Source organism: Numenius arquata, chromosome 5 (assembly GCF_964106895.1).
Source record: "Numenius arquata chromosome 5, bNumArq3.hap1.1, whole genome shotgun sequence".
Lineage (NCBI taxonomy): Eukaryota > Metazoa > Chordata > Aves > Charadriiformes > Scolopacidae > Numenius > Numenius arquata.
Genome location: NC_133580.1, coordinates 57,037,289 through 57,051,994, shown reverse-complemented (window position 1 = coordinate 57,051,994; position 14,706 = coordinate 57,037,289). Strand labels below are relative to the sequence as shown.

Genomic DNA, 14,706 nt, shown 5'->3' with positions numbered 1-14,706 from the left:
AGAAGAAGAGTTTGCTGTGTGACTCACACCAGGAAGGGCGACCACCCTGGAGGACTCACATCATCCGAGCTGACGCCTTTGCTGCTCTTTGCCACATCCCGCTTCTGTTCTTTGTTTCTCCGAACCGGCTGCGTCATGACCAAAACAAGGCTTTCAGGCTCTGGACACAAACTAGCTTCTGTTCACGTTGTAAAGTGACTAATTTAACATAAATAGCATAGGCTACTACCTGTACGTAACAGCTTTAGCAGATATTCAGAAAGTTGTGCAGAAAAATCCAGCATGTACATATACTTTCAAAGGATTTTGAAGTAGTATTACTTCAAACTAACATTCACTGTGAACTGAATTTGGGAAGCAGTAAACTTCCTATTAAAAAGCGCTAAATTGTGGAAGCAAACTGTGTAAAGGTTAAGTTGTGGAAAGGCTACTAGAGATGTAACTCACATTTATCCTCAGCAAAATTTTCCACTGTTAGGGGGTGAAAATCAGAGTGGACTTTAACATTATTTCTAATAGCGTATTCCAAAGATTAGTCTGTAATAATTTAGGAATACTGTACAGACCAGTAACTTTTAATAAAGAGAATTATCAGACAAGACAAAACAGTCTTGTTTTCACCTACATGCAAGTGATCACTTACAAACAGATTACAGGGACTTGGGGAAGTTACGGATATTTCATTTTCATGATCTATATTCTGCAATCTTCTGCTGCTGTTTGCCTTTATAAGTAGGACACCGAGTATGTAAGCCTCCTTGCTATTAATGACATTACAAAAATATTCCATAGGAATATTTACTTAAGATAATGATATCTATCCCAACATTTGTTTAACTGTTTACTCTTGCACTTCTTATACTTTTAGCATTTCTCTGTTATGGTCTTTTCCACCTCAAACAGTCTGAACAGCAAAGGTTAGATCTTTGGTTAATACACCACTTTACTGGCTTATTTTAATTACCACACACACTGGATTTAGTGGAAGTTTTGCTTGAGTGGAGATACATTACTAATGGCATATTGAATTTAAAAGCAACTTTATTACTGATGAAGAGCTGAATACTTTAAACACAAAAGAGATGATAGGGAGTTCTCGACATAAGACAGCAAAATCACAGCAAGTGAGACGATAAGTTAAACTAACAGATTTAAATGTCTGAATATATATTCTTAAATTACAGAATTATTAATGAACTTTTATGGCCGATATCCTAAACATTTTTATGGATTTGGATGGTTAAGTACAATAAGAAATCAGTTTCATATTTTGTCTTTTTTTTCCCCATGGCGATCCTTTAGCAGTGCTATTAATATGTGTTCTATTAATATTTTTCTGCCTGAGCATGGCTCTTGTTTAGTGACAAAACACAAATCAGCAGTTCACCAGATTACAGGGTGTAGGAGGACCACCCTGCAGCACTTCAAGGGAGGAAATGAAGAGAGGAGTGATTTTGCTGTTCTGCTAAGACTGTATGTTCCTTCATTTGCTTTCCAGTATATGAAACTCTTACATTGAATTTCTTAAGTAAATGAAAATAACCTCAGTTTGTGCAGTGTACAAGTGAATAACTATGATTCTAAGGTGACTCCTATGCATGTGTTTTAAGAACAGAGACATCATTTTATTCATTTGTTTTGGTTCAAATAATAAAAATGGTGATAAAATGGGAGAAGATATGCCTTTAATCTTTGGGCCATAGAAAATAATGATTAGTGGTAAATCAGCCATACACAAGTAATAAATTACCACAGCCAATAGAAAAGCAGCAAAAAGGAAAACCTTTGCAACTTTTTGGTACATAACGTTCTGTTGACCGACCCTCTGTAAATGCTCACAGCAGTCATTTCATCGCTTCATCAGCATGTTCCCAGCGCAGCTCCACTGAAGGGCACAGGTCTTTGGATAAGTATTTGGACATGAGAAAGAGCATTTGTGTGTTGCAGAAAGATGTTCTGGTGGTCAGTTCATAGAATCATAGAACGGTTCAGGTTGCAAGGGACCTTAAAGACCACCGAGTTCCAACCCCCCTGCCATGGGCAGGGACATCTCCCACTAGAACAGGTTGCTCGATGCTCCATCCAGCCTGGTCTTGAACACTTCCAGGGATGGGGCATCCACAACTTCCCTGGGCAACCTGTTCTGGTGTCTCACCACCCTCACAGTTAGAAGTCCATCCTCTGCCTTTTGCACTAAATGAGTAGTCACAAAAACACTGTCACGTGCATCAAATATGGCTTGTGGAAGCCAATATGAGTGATTTATCCCTGTTCACAATGTGTCATCAGAAATGCCGCAAATCACATCTTTTCAATAATTCCTTTTTTCATTTCTTTACTTCAACAAGTAATTCAGTGCAATAGAGGCAAACCAGTAGATCTGCAGATCAGCACCAGTTTCTGAGATGTCTACATTTACAGTATCGCCAGTTTAGAGGGGTATACTCTGGATGATACTTAACTCTCTTAACTCTGGACTCCTGGTCCAATGCCCTCACCACATTCGTGGTTCAAATCTGTCCAGAAGACCAATGGCTGATTTGGACCCTCTGTCTCCAACAGCAGCTGAAACATGTTTATGTGCACCTAACTTGAGCTCCAGGTTTAGTTTCCTTCAAAAGGAGCTTGGGTTTGTGCACACCAAACCAGTTCCACAAACCAAACCAATGCATGGCCAGTGAGGATAACCAGAACCAGCCCCAAATGGTCAAAGCTACACTTATGACAAGTCACCACAGCACTAATAGAGAAGCAGGTGTCGAATACCAAGAAAGCTGAAGGGCACTGGAATTACCAATTGCTCAGAAACTGGACTGGATATATACTACTCACTGGAAGTGATGTACTCAGGAGCCTTTCCAGGACTAAGTGGCACTGCCTCTTCGTAATAGCCTTCAGGAAGGGAAGATGTTGGTAATGGTGGAGGTCCATTATCTGGTGGCTAAAACAAAACAAAAAAAAAAACCCGAAAAGGTGAACATCCATGACATGATAAGGAAGCAGAACCTTCGTGTACGTACTCCAACTGAATACTTTGGGGATGTGAACACAGTACCATCTTACTTGCCATTGTTAAGGATAGCAAAATCAAGATAACTACATTAAAAGAAGTCGTTTCTCTAACAACATTAAGTGATAAAAGTGTTGAAAAGATAGAGTTATCTAAGAACCAGAAACTTAAAGGGTCTCTGTAGGAAAGAGATTTCTGAGCATAGACCATTTTACAGTGTTAAGGCTTATTTATTAGTATTTTACATGTAAAATAATTTGTATTACAGCAGTGAACAACAGTTTGGTTGAACAGTTTAGAAAAGATAAATAGCCTGGGCTGGCAGAGATAAAGGAGAGATAATTTAGATCATATTTTCATGATGTATTTTGCTTTTCAATGGCAAATCAATTCTTAATATAGACATTAATTTTTAAAATTCTCTTTCTACATAGTGACAACTGAGCTACAAGCAAGGAAGTTTGGAACATCAAGAAACTATTATATGATAAAACAAATATTTCAAATACCAGGTCAAATTTTAAAACGCTTCTTTTCTAAATATAAACATTTTAAATTTAAAACTGACCAACTGCTGGTATGTTGATACAGTAAAAAAGTAAATTTAGTACTCTATGACTTCTTCCATATGACTTTACTGTTCTAGTTCCTTAATAAGTACCAAAACAACTGTATTTTATAGAACTCATTCATATTTGCCACAGGTTTTTAGTTCTATATTTTCATATTAGAGAAAATACCAAAGTCTTTTTCTAACACCAGTGGTTCATTGTATGATGACAAAAATATAACTTGTAAGCAGAGTCTCATTTCTGCAGTAATGTTTTTTCAATACATCTTTCTCTTTTTTCATGTAATGAAAGAGATGTAATGGTGTTTGTCTGCATTGGACTGATCCAGTCTAAACTCGGTGAATGAACAGAGATAACGAAGTAAGAAACTGGTCAGGGTGGGCTTTGCTCATGGTCAGATACAGACACTTCTGGAGTGCAGTTTAATGGGCTGGACAGTCTAGTAGAAGCATAGAGCCTTCTTCCACATAACATAGATGAAGCACAGTGACTACACTCCTCTTTTGCTATAGACATAAAGCTACCTGGGAGGAACTGAGCTTTAATAACACGTCATTAGCTGTAACAAAATTACTTCTGGGGGCACTTTCAGGGGTGGATTCCTCTTTGCAGATTTCAGAGTGAGACATCTCCAAATCTCACTACTGATTATACACCTATGCCAAATGCCTAATTCTTAACAAGATCAGCAAGACAAGTCCCACCCTTAGTGTGCTCTGCAGTTAAATTCATATCGAGTAGGTTATTCCACCTTGCAGGTAAGTGCTTGTGTATTCCTGATGCACAGGAAGGCAAGGAGCTAGCAAATAAACCTGCCCTTCCAGTGCTGGCTTCCCTTCGTGCACTGAGTAAAATCAGAAACTTCCTCATGAACAACGAACCAATTCGCAACACAGAAACTGAACACAGAAATTCTTGGTCAGATTGAGATTTACACTAATATTACTTCTATATCAAATGATACAGCCAACTTCATATGTCAAACTCAATTACAGATAAGAGATGGCAATTACTGTTATCTACAATGCGAACCAAGTCAGTTTTCCTCACAGACCAGTTTTGCTAGAGAAATTATCTGTCAAAGAAGCAAAATAATGAAAAACTACGACTTTTAGCATCGTTTCTCTGTGATTCTGCTGAAAAAAAACCCCAAATTGCAAATCTGCCCAGAATCACAACATAAATGAGTCTTTCCAGGTTAGCTGCTGCTGTGCAACAGGCATAAGGGACATGAAAAAATATTACATGTTCATTAATATCGGAAAATTGACAGCACGTTATGAATTCTGCCCTCCACACCTGCACACATCAGCTCTGTGTGGCCTGAACTGCTAGACACAATAGGGAGAGCTGCCTCCAAAGAGTTTGTATTTTCTCCCTTCATGCAGGTGGGAAGAGCCTTGCTCAAGTGAGTTCGGGTCAAGGTTTGTTCCTGGGGCAGTGTAGATTCCTACCACCCCTTTCATAAGACAGATATATTAATATCTTTGTCTAGCCTTAAACTATTTTCCCCATCAGGTGTATACACGATATATGAAATTCCTATCATTATGAAACCTAATTCACCCAGGAAATACCCATCCTGAGTGTCATTCCAATTTTGACTTGACACAGCACGAAGGTTTCAAAGCTATCTTTTATCCAGAAACAAATAAGAGGTTCCAATAAAGATCAGGGGGAAAAAAAAATCCGTGTTTTTAGACAAAATGTTATTCAGAAAGAAAGAAAAAAGGAAATGAAACACAAATGGTGCTTGTCTGAATTCGACCCTGCTGGAGCACCAGTTACTTCATACAGCTGGGGCGGGCTGGGCTGTGCAGCCAACGTCAACACAGATGGAATCCATTGCTGAATTAACCAGGCCCTCCTTTCTGAAATGCATTTTGCAGTGCTTGCCATAACAAAGTTGAAAACAATTATAAAAAAGATTTAAAAAAAAAAAATATATTATTAGGAGAAACAGAAACATCCAACATTAAATACTTTCTGATTAAAGCAAGGCTGCTTTAATATTGAAAGAAAATCCAACTGATTAAATACAAAATAAAAATACCTTGCTCAAATCTGTACCATAAACAGCTACATCCTTTGTGAGCTATGGAATATGTAAGTGTTTGAGTATCAAGAAATGTAAAAAAGTACATCTGAGCATTCTGATATTACTTATTAATATTTACAGTGCTTTAATTTTTTTACTATTGCTAGCTGTATTGTTTAATTCTTTCAACTGGGCAATTCTTTAGTAGAAGAATTTTGATGGGAGTTATGAATTATGAACTGAAATAATTCTTGATTCAGTAACTTCTCATTAGTTGTGAAAAATAAAAAGGCCATAAAACCCACAAAACTATTTATATATTCTGTAAAAGGATTAAATCTCAAAAACCGTAGTTTAAGTGGTATCAGGAGGAAAGACCTGGCAACCTGCGAAGAAGGCATTAGCACGAATCTCTACTTTTTTCTTTTTCTTTTTTTTTTTTTTTACAACAGGCCACCAGGAAGAAAACTAGAGAATGTGCCTTTCAAGACAAATAACGATGCTCAATCACAGGAATAAGAACTGAGTTAGAAAACAAAATTACCATTATTTTGATCTCAGCGGAGGAAAAGGGACAAAGATGAGTGAGATATTGTTGCCCAGAATAATACAGGTACTCCTGAAACAATACTGATAAAAGTGTTAGTTGCTGGGTCAGAGACCAAATGAGAGATGCTTTATTTCAAACCAAGAAATAGACGGGGTGATAATTACACTACAGAGTTGAGATCTCTGAAGACATTAAAGACCGGATTGTGCACAGGATGCCCAACTCCAGTTTACAGGAAGGACTGTTAAGAGAAAGAAACAAGTATCTCCAAATAATAAGCAATATTTAACTGGATAGTAAAACTCATGATTCTACTAGACACTATGAAACAGTCTTGGTGGAAATATTAATTTTATGGCATACTATGGTCTTCCCCTCCACCTACTCCTCTGTGTTCCACAGACCGCAAAATTGACTCTTTCTTTCTTTATCCTTGGAGATAAAATACTTTATTTCCCCCTTATGTCCAAGGATACTTACCAAGACAGGTAGGAATTGTTGTTTTAGGGATAGTCTAGCTGATATCTGCTGACAATATGAAAGTATATAGTGTGGAAAGCAGCATGAAATACAGAGGAAAATAAATGTCATTGTACACGGACCTGAGGATATAAAATCACTTTACACCCCAATGAAGACTTACGCTATGGAGGAAATAGAAAGAAACACCTCCCTTTATGCAATGATTTAGGACGTGGAGATTTCCAGTGGAAAGCAGTGACTTTAACAGAGGCAGAGACTGTCAGCAGACCCATGCTGCAGGCACGGGCTGCCAGCAATTCAAGGGCCATGCTTGCACGTGTGTTATTAGATCAACCACCAATTCAGATCCAGCCGGACTGTGAAGCCAGCTGCTACGTAACCCCTCAACACTGAAAAGCAGCAACATGAGACTGGAAAAGTGGTCACACACTGGTAATGCATAATAAAGCTATTCAGAAGCCAGCAGGCAAATGTGGGCTGTCAAGAAGAAACCTTGACACATGCACATGCCATTTGCTTTGGAGAAAGCTTAGACCTGACCTCTGTACAACCCTGTGGCATCCTCAGCCTAGAAGAGGGAACACATTTATGATCCCCTTCCCCACACGTGAAAAAACGGATGTCCAGAAAGCAAAATAAATCAACAAACTGAATAAAACTGGCAAAATTACTGACAGCACGTTTCAAGCAGGCTTCTTCATACCAATCTAAAGGCTGGAAATTGGGCACCAAAATTTGCCACACACTCGGTATGAAAGCCTTTAGATAAACTCAGGATTGCCAAGGCACTGAAAAGAAATCACAATTTACTGCCAGCTATTGAGGACCTGGAAATCCAAAGATGGGCCTTGGATTTATTCAGAACAAAAGAGCTGACTATATGGGATGTTAAGACCATATGGAGCTGTGCAGGAGTAAAAAACTAGCCTGAGCGTAGACAAGCAGCAGCTGAGAAGAATTCTTCATTTGATCTGAGCTCTGTATTCTAAGGTTCTTAATTTCTCAGCTTGTCAGCTGGACCCTACAAAACCAGGAGCCAAATAATGTGAAAGAAGTCTAACTTTTTCCACTTCTGAGTACATCTGACAAAAGACAGTAAATTAGCCAGCCAGACCACCAAACTCAGCTGTTTGGAACAGAGTAATCCCACCAGTCCCACCACAAGGTGAGTAACATGGCTGCACAACAGGCTGTTGGTACAGTCCCACCCAACTACTGCTCAGCATGCCCAAGCAACTACAGCACAGGCCTCAGGAACACAGGTGGTACCAGGAAAAGAAAAAGGAATTGCCCAAGAAATGAACAGTCAGAGTCAGACATGATGGGAGGCCCAGCAATCCACAGCGATCCTACAGAGAGGAACAGATGAGGGCAAGGAGGGAACGCCAGCAGAAGTGACTACCAGGAGGAGGATGAGTATAAGCACAAGCAAAGCTTTTGGTTAGGGTTTAAGACTAAGAACAAAAGAAGGTACACGCTTTGCCCGCTGTCCTCCAGGGAGTGGAGGTACATCTGAGACAGCCTAAGTGCGTGTCTGCTGACTCAGGGGTGAATGCCTAATTAAAGGTATCTCTGGAAAAGCCCTTAGTATGTAGAGTATAGTGACTACAAACAGATTGCAGCCTCAGAAAGCACAGCCCGATGATGGGGAAGGGATCTGAACAGACTTGCTCGCATTTAAAGAATGAATCAGGGCATACTATGACTCCACAGTTTGATCTGAAGATTGTCTGGAGAGCATTTACACAGGAACCTCACCAGAAACTGAGTTGCCATTTCACAAAATACAGCACATCTGAGTTCTGCTTAGACAACCCCTTTACCAGGGCAACAGGAAGGCAAAGATGGCAACGAAGAAGGCCAAATGGAAACAATAAGAAACCAACACAGTATATCCACTGAGCAGAGAACCCAGTAAGGTTCTTCCATCTCCCTGCTGGCAATGTCAGCCTGTGGACGAACCCAGGCATAAGCTTAAGTCTCAGTTCTTTCCATTGTATTTAATTAACATTAAATAAAACTGAAGAGACTGTTGCAGAGAATGCACCATTGAAAGGACAGATAGCTGGAAGGACTTACACCCAAACTCAATGGAAGACAGGAGTGGAAACAAACTCCAGACTCCATGGAAGTACCAGAAGATCTAAGGAAATAATTCAAAAGTGAGAAAGAATAAGCCAGAAACAAAACTACAGAATTTCTATATCATTCAGATTTTATAATATAAGATTATTACACAGCCAGTTGGAAGCACCACTCAGACCAAACAATAGAGTTGACTCATGTCAAGCAAAGGGTCTGGGTGTACAAAGAAGAGAAATGGGCTTTAATTAATGCTGGGGAACACTTTCATGCATATTACATGAGAAAGATGAATCTGAATTTTAAGCAGCGTAAGTCCCTCAGTCAGAGGTGATTATTGTAACTGCGCTCAAAGAAGTGTCTGTATTCCCCAGCAAAGACAAAATCACCAACATATTCCCGGAGTTACTAAGCTCATCCAGGTACATGGCATGACAGTGCCAAAAAGACAAGGCAATACGGTGAGTAAAGTGTGGGCAACACCATTTCCACTAGAATAATATTCCCTTAAGGGCCTGAGCACTGCATCAAATGGAAACAAGAGAAGACTCTGGTACATATTGGCCTAATTCCTCACCCACGTGTTTGTGCACAGCACGATAAGGAGCATGTTTAGGAAAGCAAATAGGCTGGTTCCTAACTATCAGAACGGGGGGCTGTTTTATGGACAGGTATAGCATAGAAACAAGAAACCAAAAACCCAAGGCCACAAGTGTGAGCATGTTGTGAAAACCAGTGGTAACATATCCTACCAAATCTATGGCATTAGTAATTTAATAGCTTGCTTCTATGGAGGTCAGAGATCATCAGCACTTAGTAAAGACAGAAAGGAGGGCATATGGTTTCACAATGAAGCAGTTCAATCCTACATTGAGTTCGACCTGAGTTCATTCAGTTTAGATGTGAATGCCAGTTAAAGGTAGTCAGGAACAGCTCAGTCTGGCAGCTTAGACATGAAGAAAACTTTGAAATATGGTACATTGTTATAAAGGTATATTATACTTGAACCGAGAAGGAAATTACTTTAACTAAATCTTTTCTGTGATACCACTTGCAAATGTGCAATAAGTCATCAACTATAAGGTACCAACCTCCCTCATGGGAAATGGGGCTGGCAACTACAGTGTCCTGCAAGACATGATCAACAAAAAAGAGGCTGTAAACATTGCTTTGTCCTTAATCCTTATGCAATCACATATGATGACCAAAAGTATTTCACAACTGAATCATATCCAGAAGACTCTGTTGTTCTGGTCACTCATGATCAGACTCAGAACATGAACTACAGCAGGTGCACAGGAGAAATAATGACCTGGGAACTAGTTCAATAGAATTAAACTGCAGCTCAAAATGCAACTGATAGAGGCTCTTATATGCAATGGAGTGAAATGAAACCTGAATGGAATATGATTGTGATTTCAAAGAACATCTGAGGCACAGGCACCAAGGTGAGGAAAAAAAGCTACTTAAACACGAGGACAAAGGCTGGCAATAAATACTGGGATGGTGAAACAGTCTTTCAAATTGAAATAGTGGGTTAGAGAAATCTAAGGGCTAGTAAACACATTTTGGTAAGTTTCTGAAAGGGTTAATATTTTAAAATTACGTGCACTAAGAGTGACTGCACTGGATAAACAAGAAGGCCCCGTTAGTTGTTCCTTCATTAAGGAATAACTTATTGAGATCTATTCAAACTGAAGCTATTAGCCAGCTCTGAATGAAACAACTGAATTTTTGCTGGATTTATTTTTGTGGCTTTTAAAAGTTTTCTGCAAGGAGAAAAACTCCAAGTCTAATACTATCTTAAGATTATCTTTTAAGAAGAACAGAAAATATCAACTGCTTTTCAGTGTTTGAAGAAAAAGCAAGATGAAATAAAGATTCCTAAGTACCCACCTGGCACATGAGCCCCTAGCTTTTGTTACGGCACTAGCCTGACTGCACATTTTAGAAGAATCTTTAAGACTGGCACTTTTTTGGTCATTGTTCAAAGAATGATTAATGTAATTGGTGATGTATCACCTTAAAAATCCTTTTGATTTCAGGATGATTTTTTTCTTCTCCAAGGACACTGTCCCCTTTGAGCATTTTCTAATAAATATCTGAGAGTATACCTGACAGGCAGCCAGATAAAGGGAGGCTGTCAAATTGCCTCTCCACAATAGGAAACCCATTTATATGAAACACTCCTACAGAGCGACTGTGTACATTGCAGGAAAGGGTTGGAGGAAGATGACCTATCCTTTTGATTTATATCTACAGGGGTTCTGGCATCTTGCTGGACACTTGTTGTGGTTAAATAATTATTAAATTGTCAAAATTCCAAGAAAAATAAAACATATACTCAATTTTACTGTGAAAATCATGCAAAATAGCTGTGTGCTGTTTGTATTTGATTTTGTTGGACTGCACAGTGCACTGAAATCACCGACTGTCAGATGTAATACGGCAACCAAATGCTTGGAAGCTGGAAGTATTCTGTCGCTATCATGCTGTGGGTAATTTATGCCAGTAATCCTCAGGCACATCTGAGCAGCAGGACATGCTGGATCTTACTCTATTGCCTCAGCGAAAAATGTACTTCAAGGCAACTTGGTGACAGTGCAATGATGGGATCCCAGGTGTTAAACCACCGGCAGCACTGTGAGGTACACGCAGGGCATTGCCTCTGCTGTTCCTCCAAACCCATCATCTAGCACTGCTTCTTGCCTGTCAAGTGCGGGGAAGTCTCATAAAGTAGCTGCTGATGTAGAGCTGGAGAAAGCAGGCGAAAAGACACAAGCCCTCGCAGTAAGCAGGTTCAAGAGGGGCGAACCAATATAACTCCGTATCAAACACGGTGATCTCCTCCTCTGCTGCTGACCCAGACAAAACTTCCCTATCTGCTGGCACTGTATTCGTGCTAGCAAGGACATATTAATGCACCCAGGCAAGTGGCTTTTCAGTTCTGCAGGAGGACTCTTGATCTGTCCTTAAGCTCTCATCCTTTATCTGCAGCTTTTACTTTGCCGGCCATCTGAAGGAGCTGTATGCACAGGCTAAAGCAAGTGAGTATTTGTACTTTCTAAGCCTGACAGAAAGTCTGCTAGACTAGATAGAGGCAAGGGAATGTATACAGAGAAAGAGAATTGCTAAGAGATCGTGTACTTAGCGATTCGCTTTATTCAAGTATATACAAGGTCCAACTTTGCACCTTGATTTTAAGACCTGGTCCAAAGCCCGCTGAGTCCAGGAAAACTCTCTAGGCTTTGATGTGTTTTAATAACCAGAGACTTCATTTAAAACTATTAACAGCATGTCTCTAAATAAAATGAATTTTATACTCTTTGTTCATGAACTGATGAATAAAAAAACTGATACCAGATTTGGCCTGAGCAAATATGCAGGTCTATTTACAGATTTACAAAGGAAACTTTGCACAGCACCTGCCCACACATAATTCTGGCTCCTGGCACTACTTTAAGGAGTATTGAATTCCTTCCCACCCACACATCTTTACATAAGTAAAAGCTTAAACATCAATTCAGACTAAACATTTTTTGAATGTAGAATCCCTTGAGTGCCATAAAAAGAAACAGTGGTGTAAATGAAACTTTAATTTCCACCGCGCTCAATAGCTGATGTGCTAAAACCATAGATTTTAAGACACTGCATAGTTTATTTAAAGTTCCTGATTCCCACTTCCAGTACAGTCCTGTGTTCCAGCAGCACAATGTGTCTCCACTGGAGCCTGAGACCACCACTAGATGTTACCCAGCAAGTGGAAAATGTTTCTGTCCTGAATGGCTCACAAAAAGAGGTACCATACAACATGACTTCCAACTTGCCATGTGAAGAAGGGCAACCTGGAGTAAAATTTCCCAGACTCTGGTGGGCCCAGGGGATTTCTTCCACTTGATTGACTAGGAAAGCATGGTCCATGAAAAGTGGCTATTGAAGGTAGCTCTGTACTTGTGTCACTGAGTGACATAGTTATGTACAGACTGCCATTATTACCTACAAATTTTTAGGAGCCCATTGATTAAGGATAGGTTGAAAATCACCATGCAGGAGCATTAATGGAAGAGAAAATTAGATCTTAGCTAGTCATTGATGTCCAGCCTGGTGTAAAAAGAAAGATAATATGACAGTCTCTGATCATATTTAATAACAACGAGGGGCTAAAAAAGGGGCATCTAACAGAGAAAGGTTTCCAGAAAACAGCTAATGATAATTCCATTAGCTCAACATGACTTCAGGACAAGTTTATAAACAGTCACACTGTGGTTTGAGCTTGCCCCAGTGTTCAAAGGTCAAGAAGCTGATTGTCTTGTCCTTCCCTTCTGACTCCACCTGGTCTTCTGCAGGACGGCAGCAGTCTGTCATCTTTTTCACAAATTACTATGTGCTACCATCTTAAAATAGCACTACTCATAACCTGCATTTGGATAATGCAAGACAACGAGAGGCCTGGGACATTTCCTGGCTGATCCCAAAGTGGCGCCGACACCAGAAAGGGAGGTGAAAATCACTGCTGCCTGACAGTGGCAACAGAGTTGCAGAAAAACTGGCAAAAATCAGCTTCCACCACTATGGAAAAACCAGCTCAGCTTGGTGACCCATGGCAGGGGGGTTGGAACTCAATGATCTTTAAAGTCCCTTCCAACTCTAACCATTCTATGACTCTATGACTTCACCGAGATGACAGTGTTTGCAGTGTTACAGGCAGGTCAGAGGAGAGGGACATGTTCAAACTCCACTTTGCCAGGCTCAACGTGGGAAGACCACGCTCCAGACCAGCCAGCTCTGTGTCAGCTTCCACAGTAATTCCCACTGTATCTCAGAGAAATATTTTTGTTACTCCAAAATCCCAACTGAACTACTGCAAAAAATACTGGTGACCTCTTGGACCTAATTCATACTTCACACCATTTCACTCGCTGCAGCTGTACCAACTTTAAGGGAATTTACACATTAGTGGATGAGAAAGGAAAAGTAGGTCAGTTGTCTTTAGAAAAACAACTTGAATCTTCAGAGCCAATTTACTAAACTGAACCTACATAAATATGAAAGAATGAGGATCTCAACTGGCTTCAGTTTATGAAGCTAGCACTTGAAGTCTGCATTTCAAAGGCTTGTGTATTTTCCATAATTTTCCTGCCTCTCATCAACCCCTTCCCTTGTAATTTATGCTATATGCATCTTGAAATAGAGAAAACAATCATTTTCAGGCACTGTTAACCATGAAATGGATTCTCCAGGTTTCACTGCATATTAATAAGATCACTTTTGCATCCATTCAAATCTCACATAATTATTTTATAGCATCCTTTTTAGTTGCGTTTTTGCTACAGCATATATACCAGCTCTGGGTAGGAACGTTTTTAGCATAAACATTCCCTTCCTATAATGATTCCAGCATATTTCATTAGATTAGGTAGAATTAAAATTAAAAAAAACCACAATAATCTTGTTCAGGTCACAAACCAAAAGTTAGCAGTGCTTAGGGGGAAACTGTGATTAGGGTATTCTACTTAATATGTTTGTTGTTTTTTTTTCTTTTACTTTGTTCTGCAGTACACAGCATTATTCAGCATCAAATAAAAATTATTACAAAAGGCTGGCCAAGAGTTTGATCTGATAAATTAGTTCATATATTCATAAGATGCTACTGGCTTATGTATCTCGTAGAACTGGGCACAAATGCAGTAAAAGATTAACACACTATAATGAAGCAGAACATCAGTCATCCCGTTTGTACTCCTCCTGTAAGCTGCATCTCTCTTTCCTGCTTCAGCTAATGAAGACGAGTCTCCACAGCTTGTCCTTGTCACCATGCTCAGAATTTTTCACAAAAGAATAAAAAGATGGACAATTTATCAGTATTAGGGCTAAGACTGTGCTCACCTTTCAACAGGCTAAACCATGACTTGCTTATGCTTCTCTCAAAAAATGTTGAAAATGTTTTCTTCAAATCTACCATAAAGTCAGT

General features: G+C 39.5%; 1 protein-coding gene across 1 annotated transcript in view; it reads right to left on the bottom strand.

The window, feature by feature from the left end:
• Positions 1 to 14,706, bottom strand: part of AFAP1 (actin filament associated protein 1) — a 119,447-nt gene that overhangs the window by 44,955 nt on the left and 59,786 nt on the right. The window contains exon 4 of the mRNA XM_074147202.1: positions 2,833 to 2,941. Coding sequence (XP_074003303.1) covers positions 2,833 to 2,941 — 109 coding nt within the window. The remainder of the gene's footprint in view (positions 1 to 2,832; positions 2,942 to 14,706) is intronic.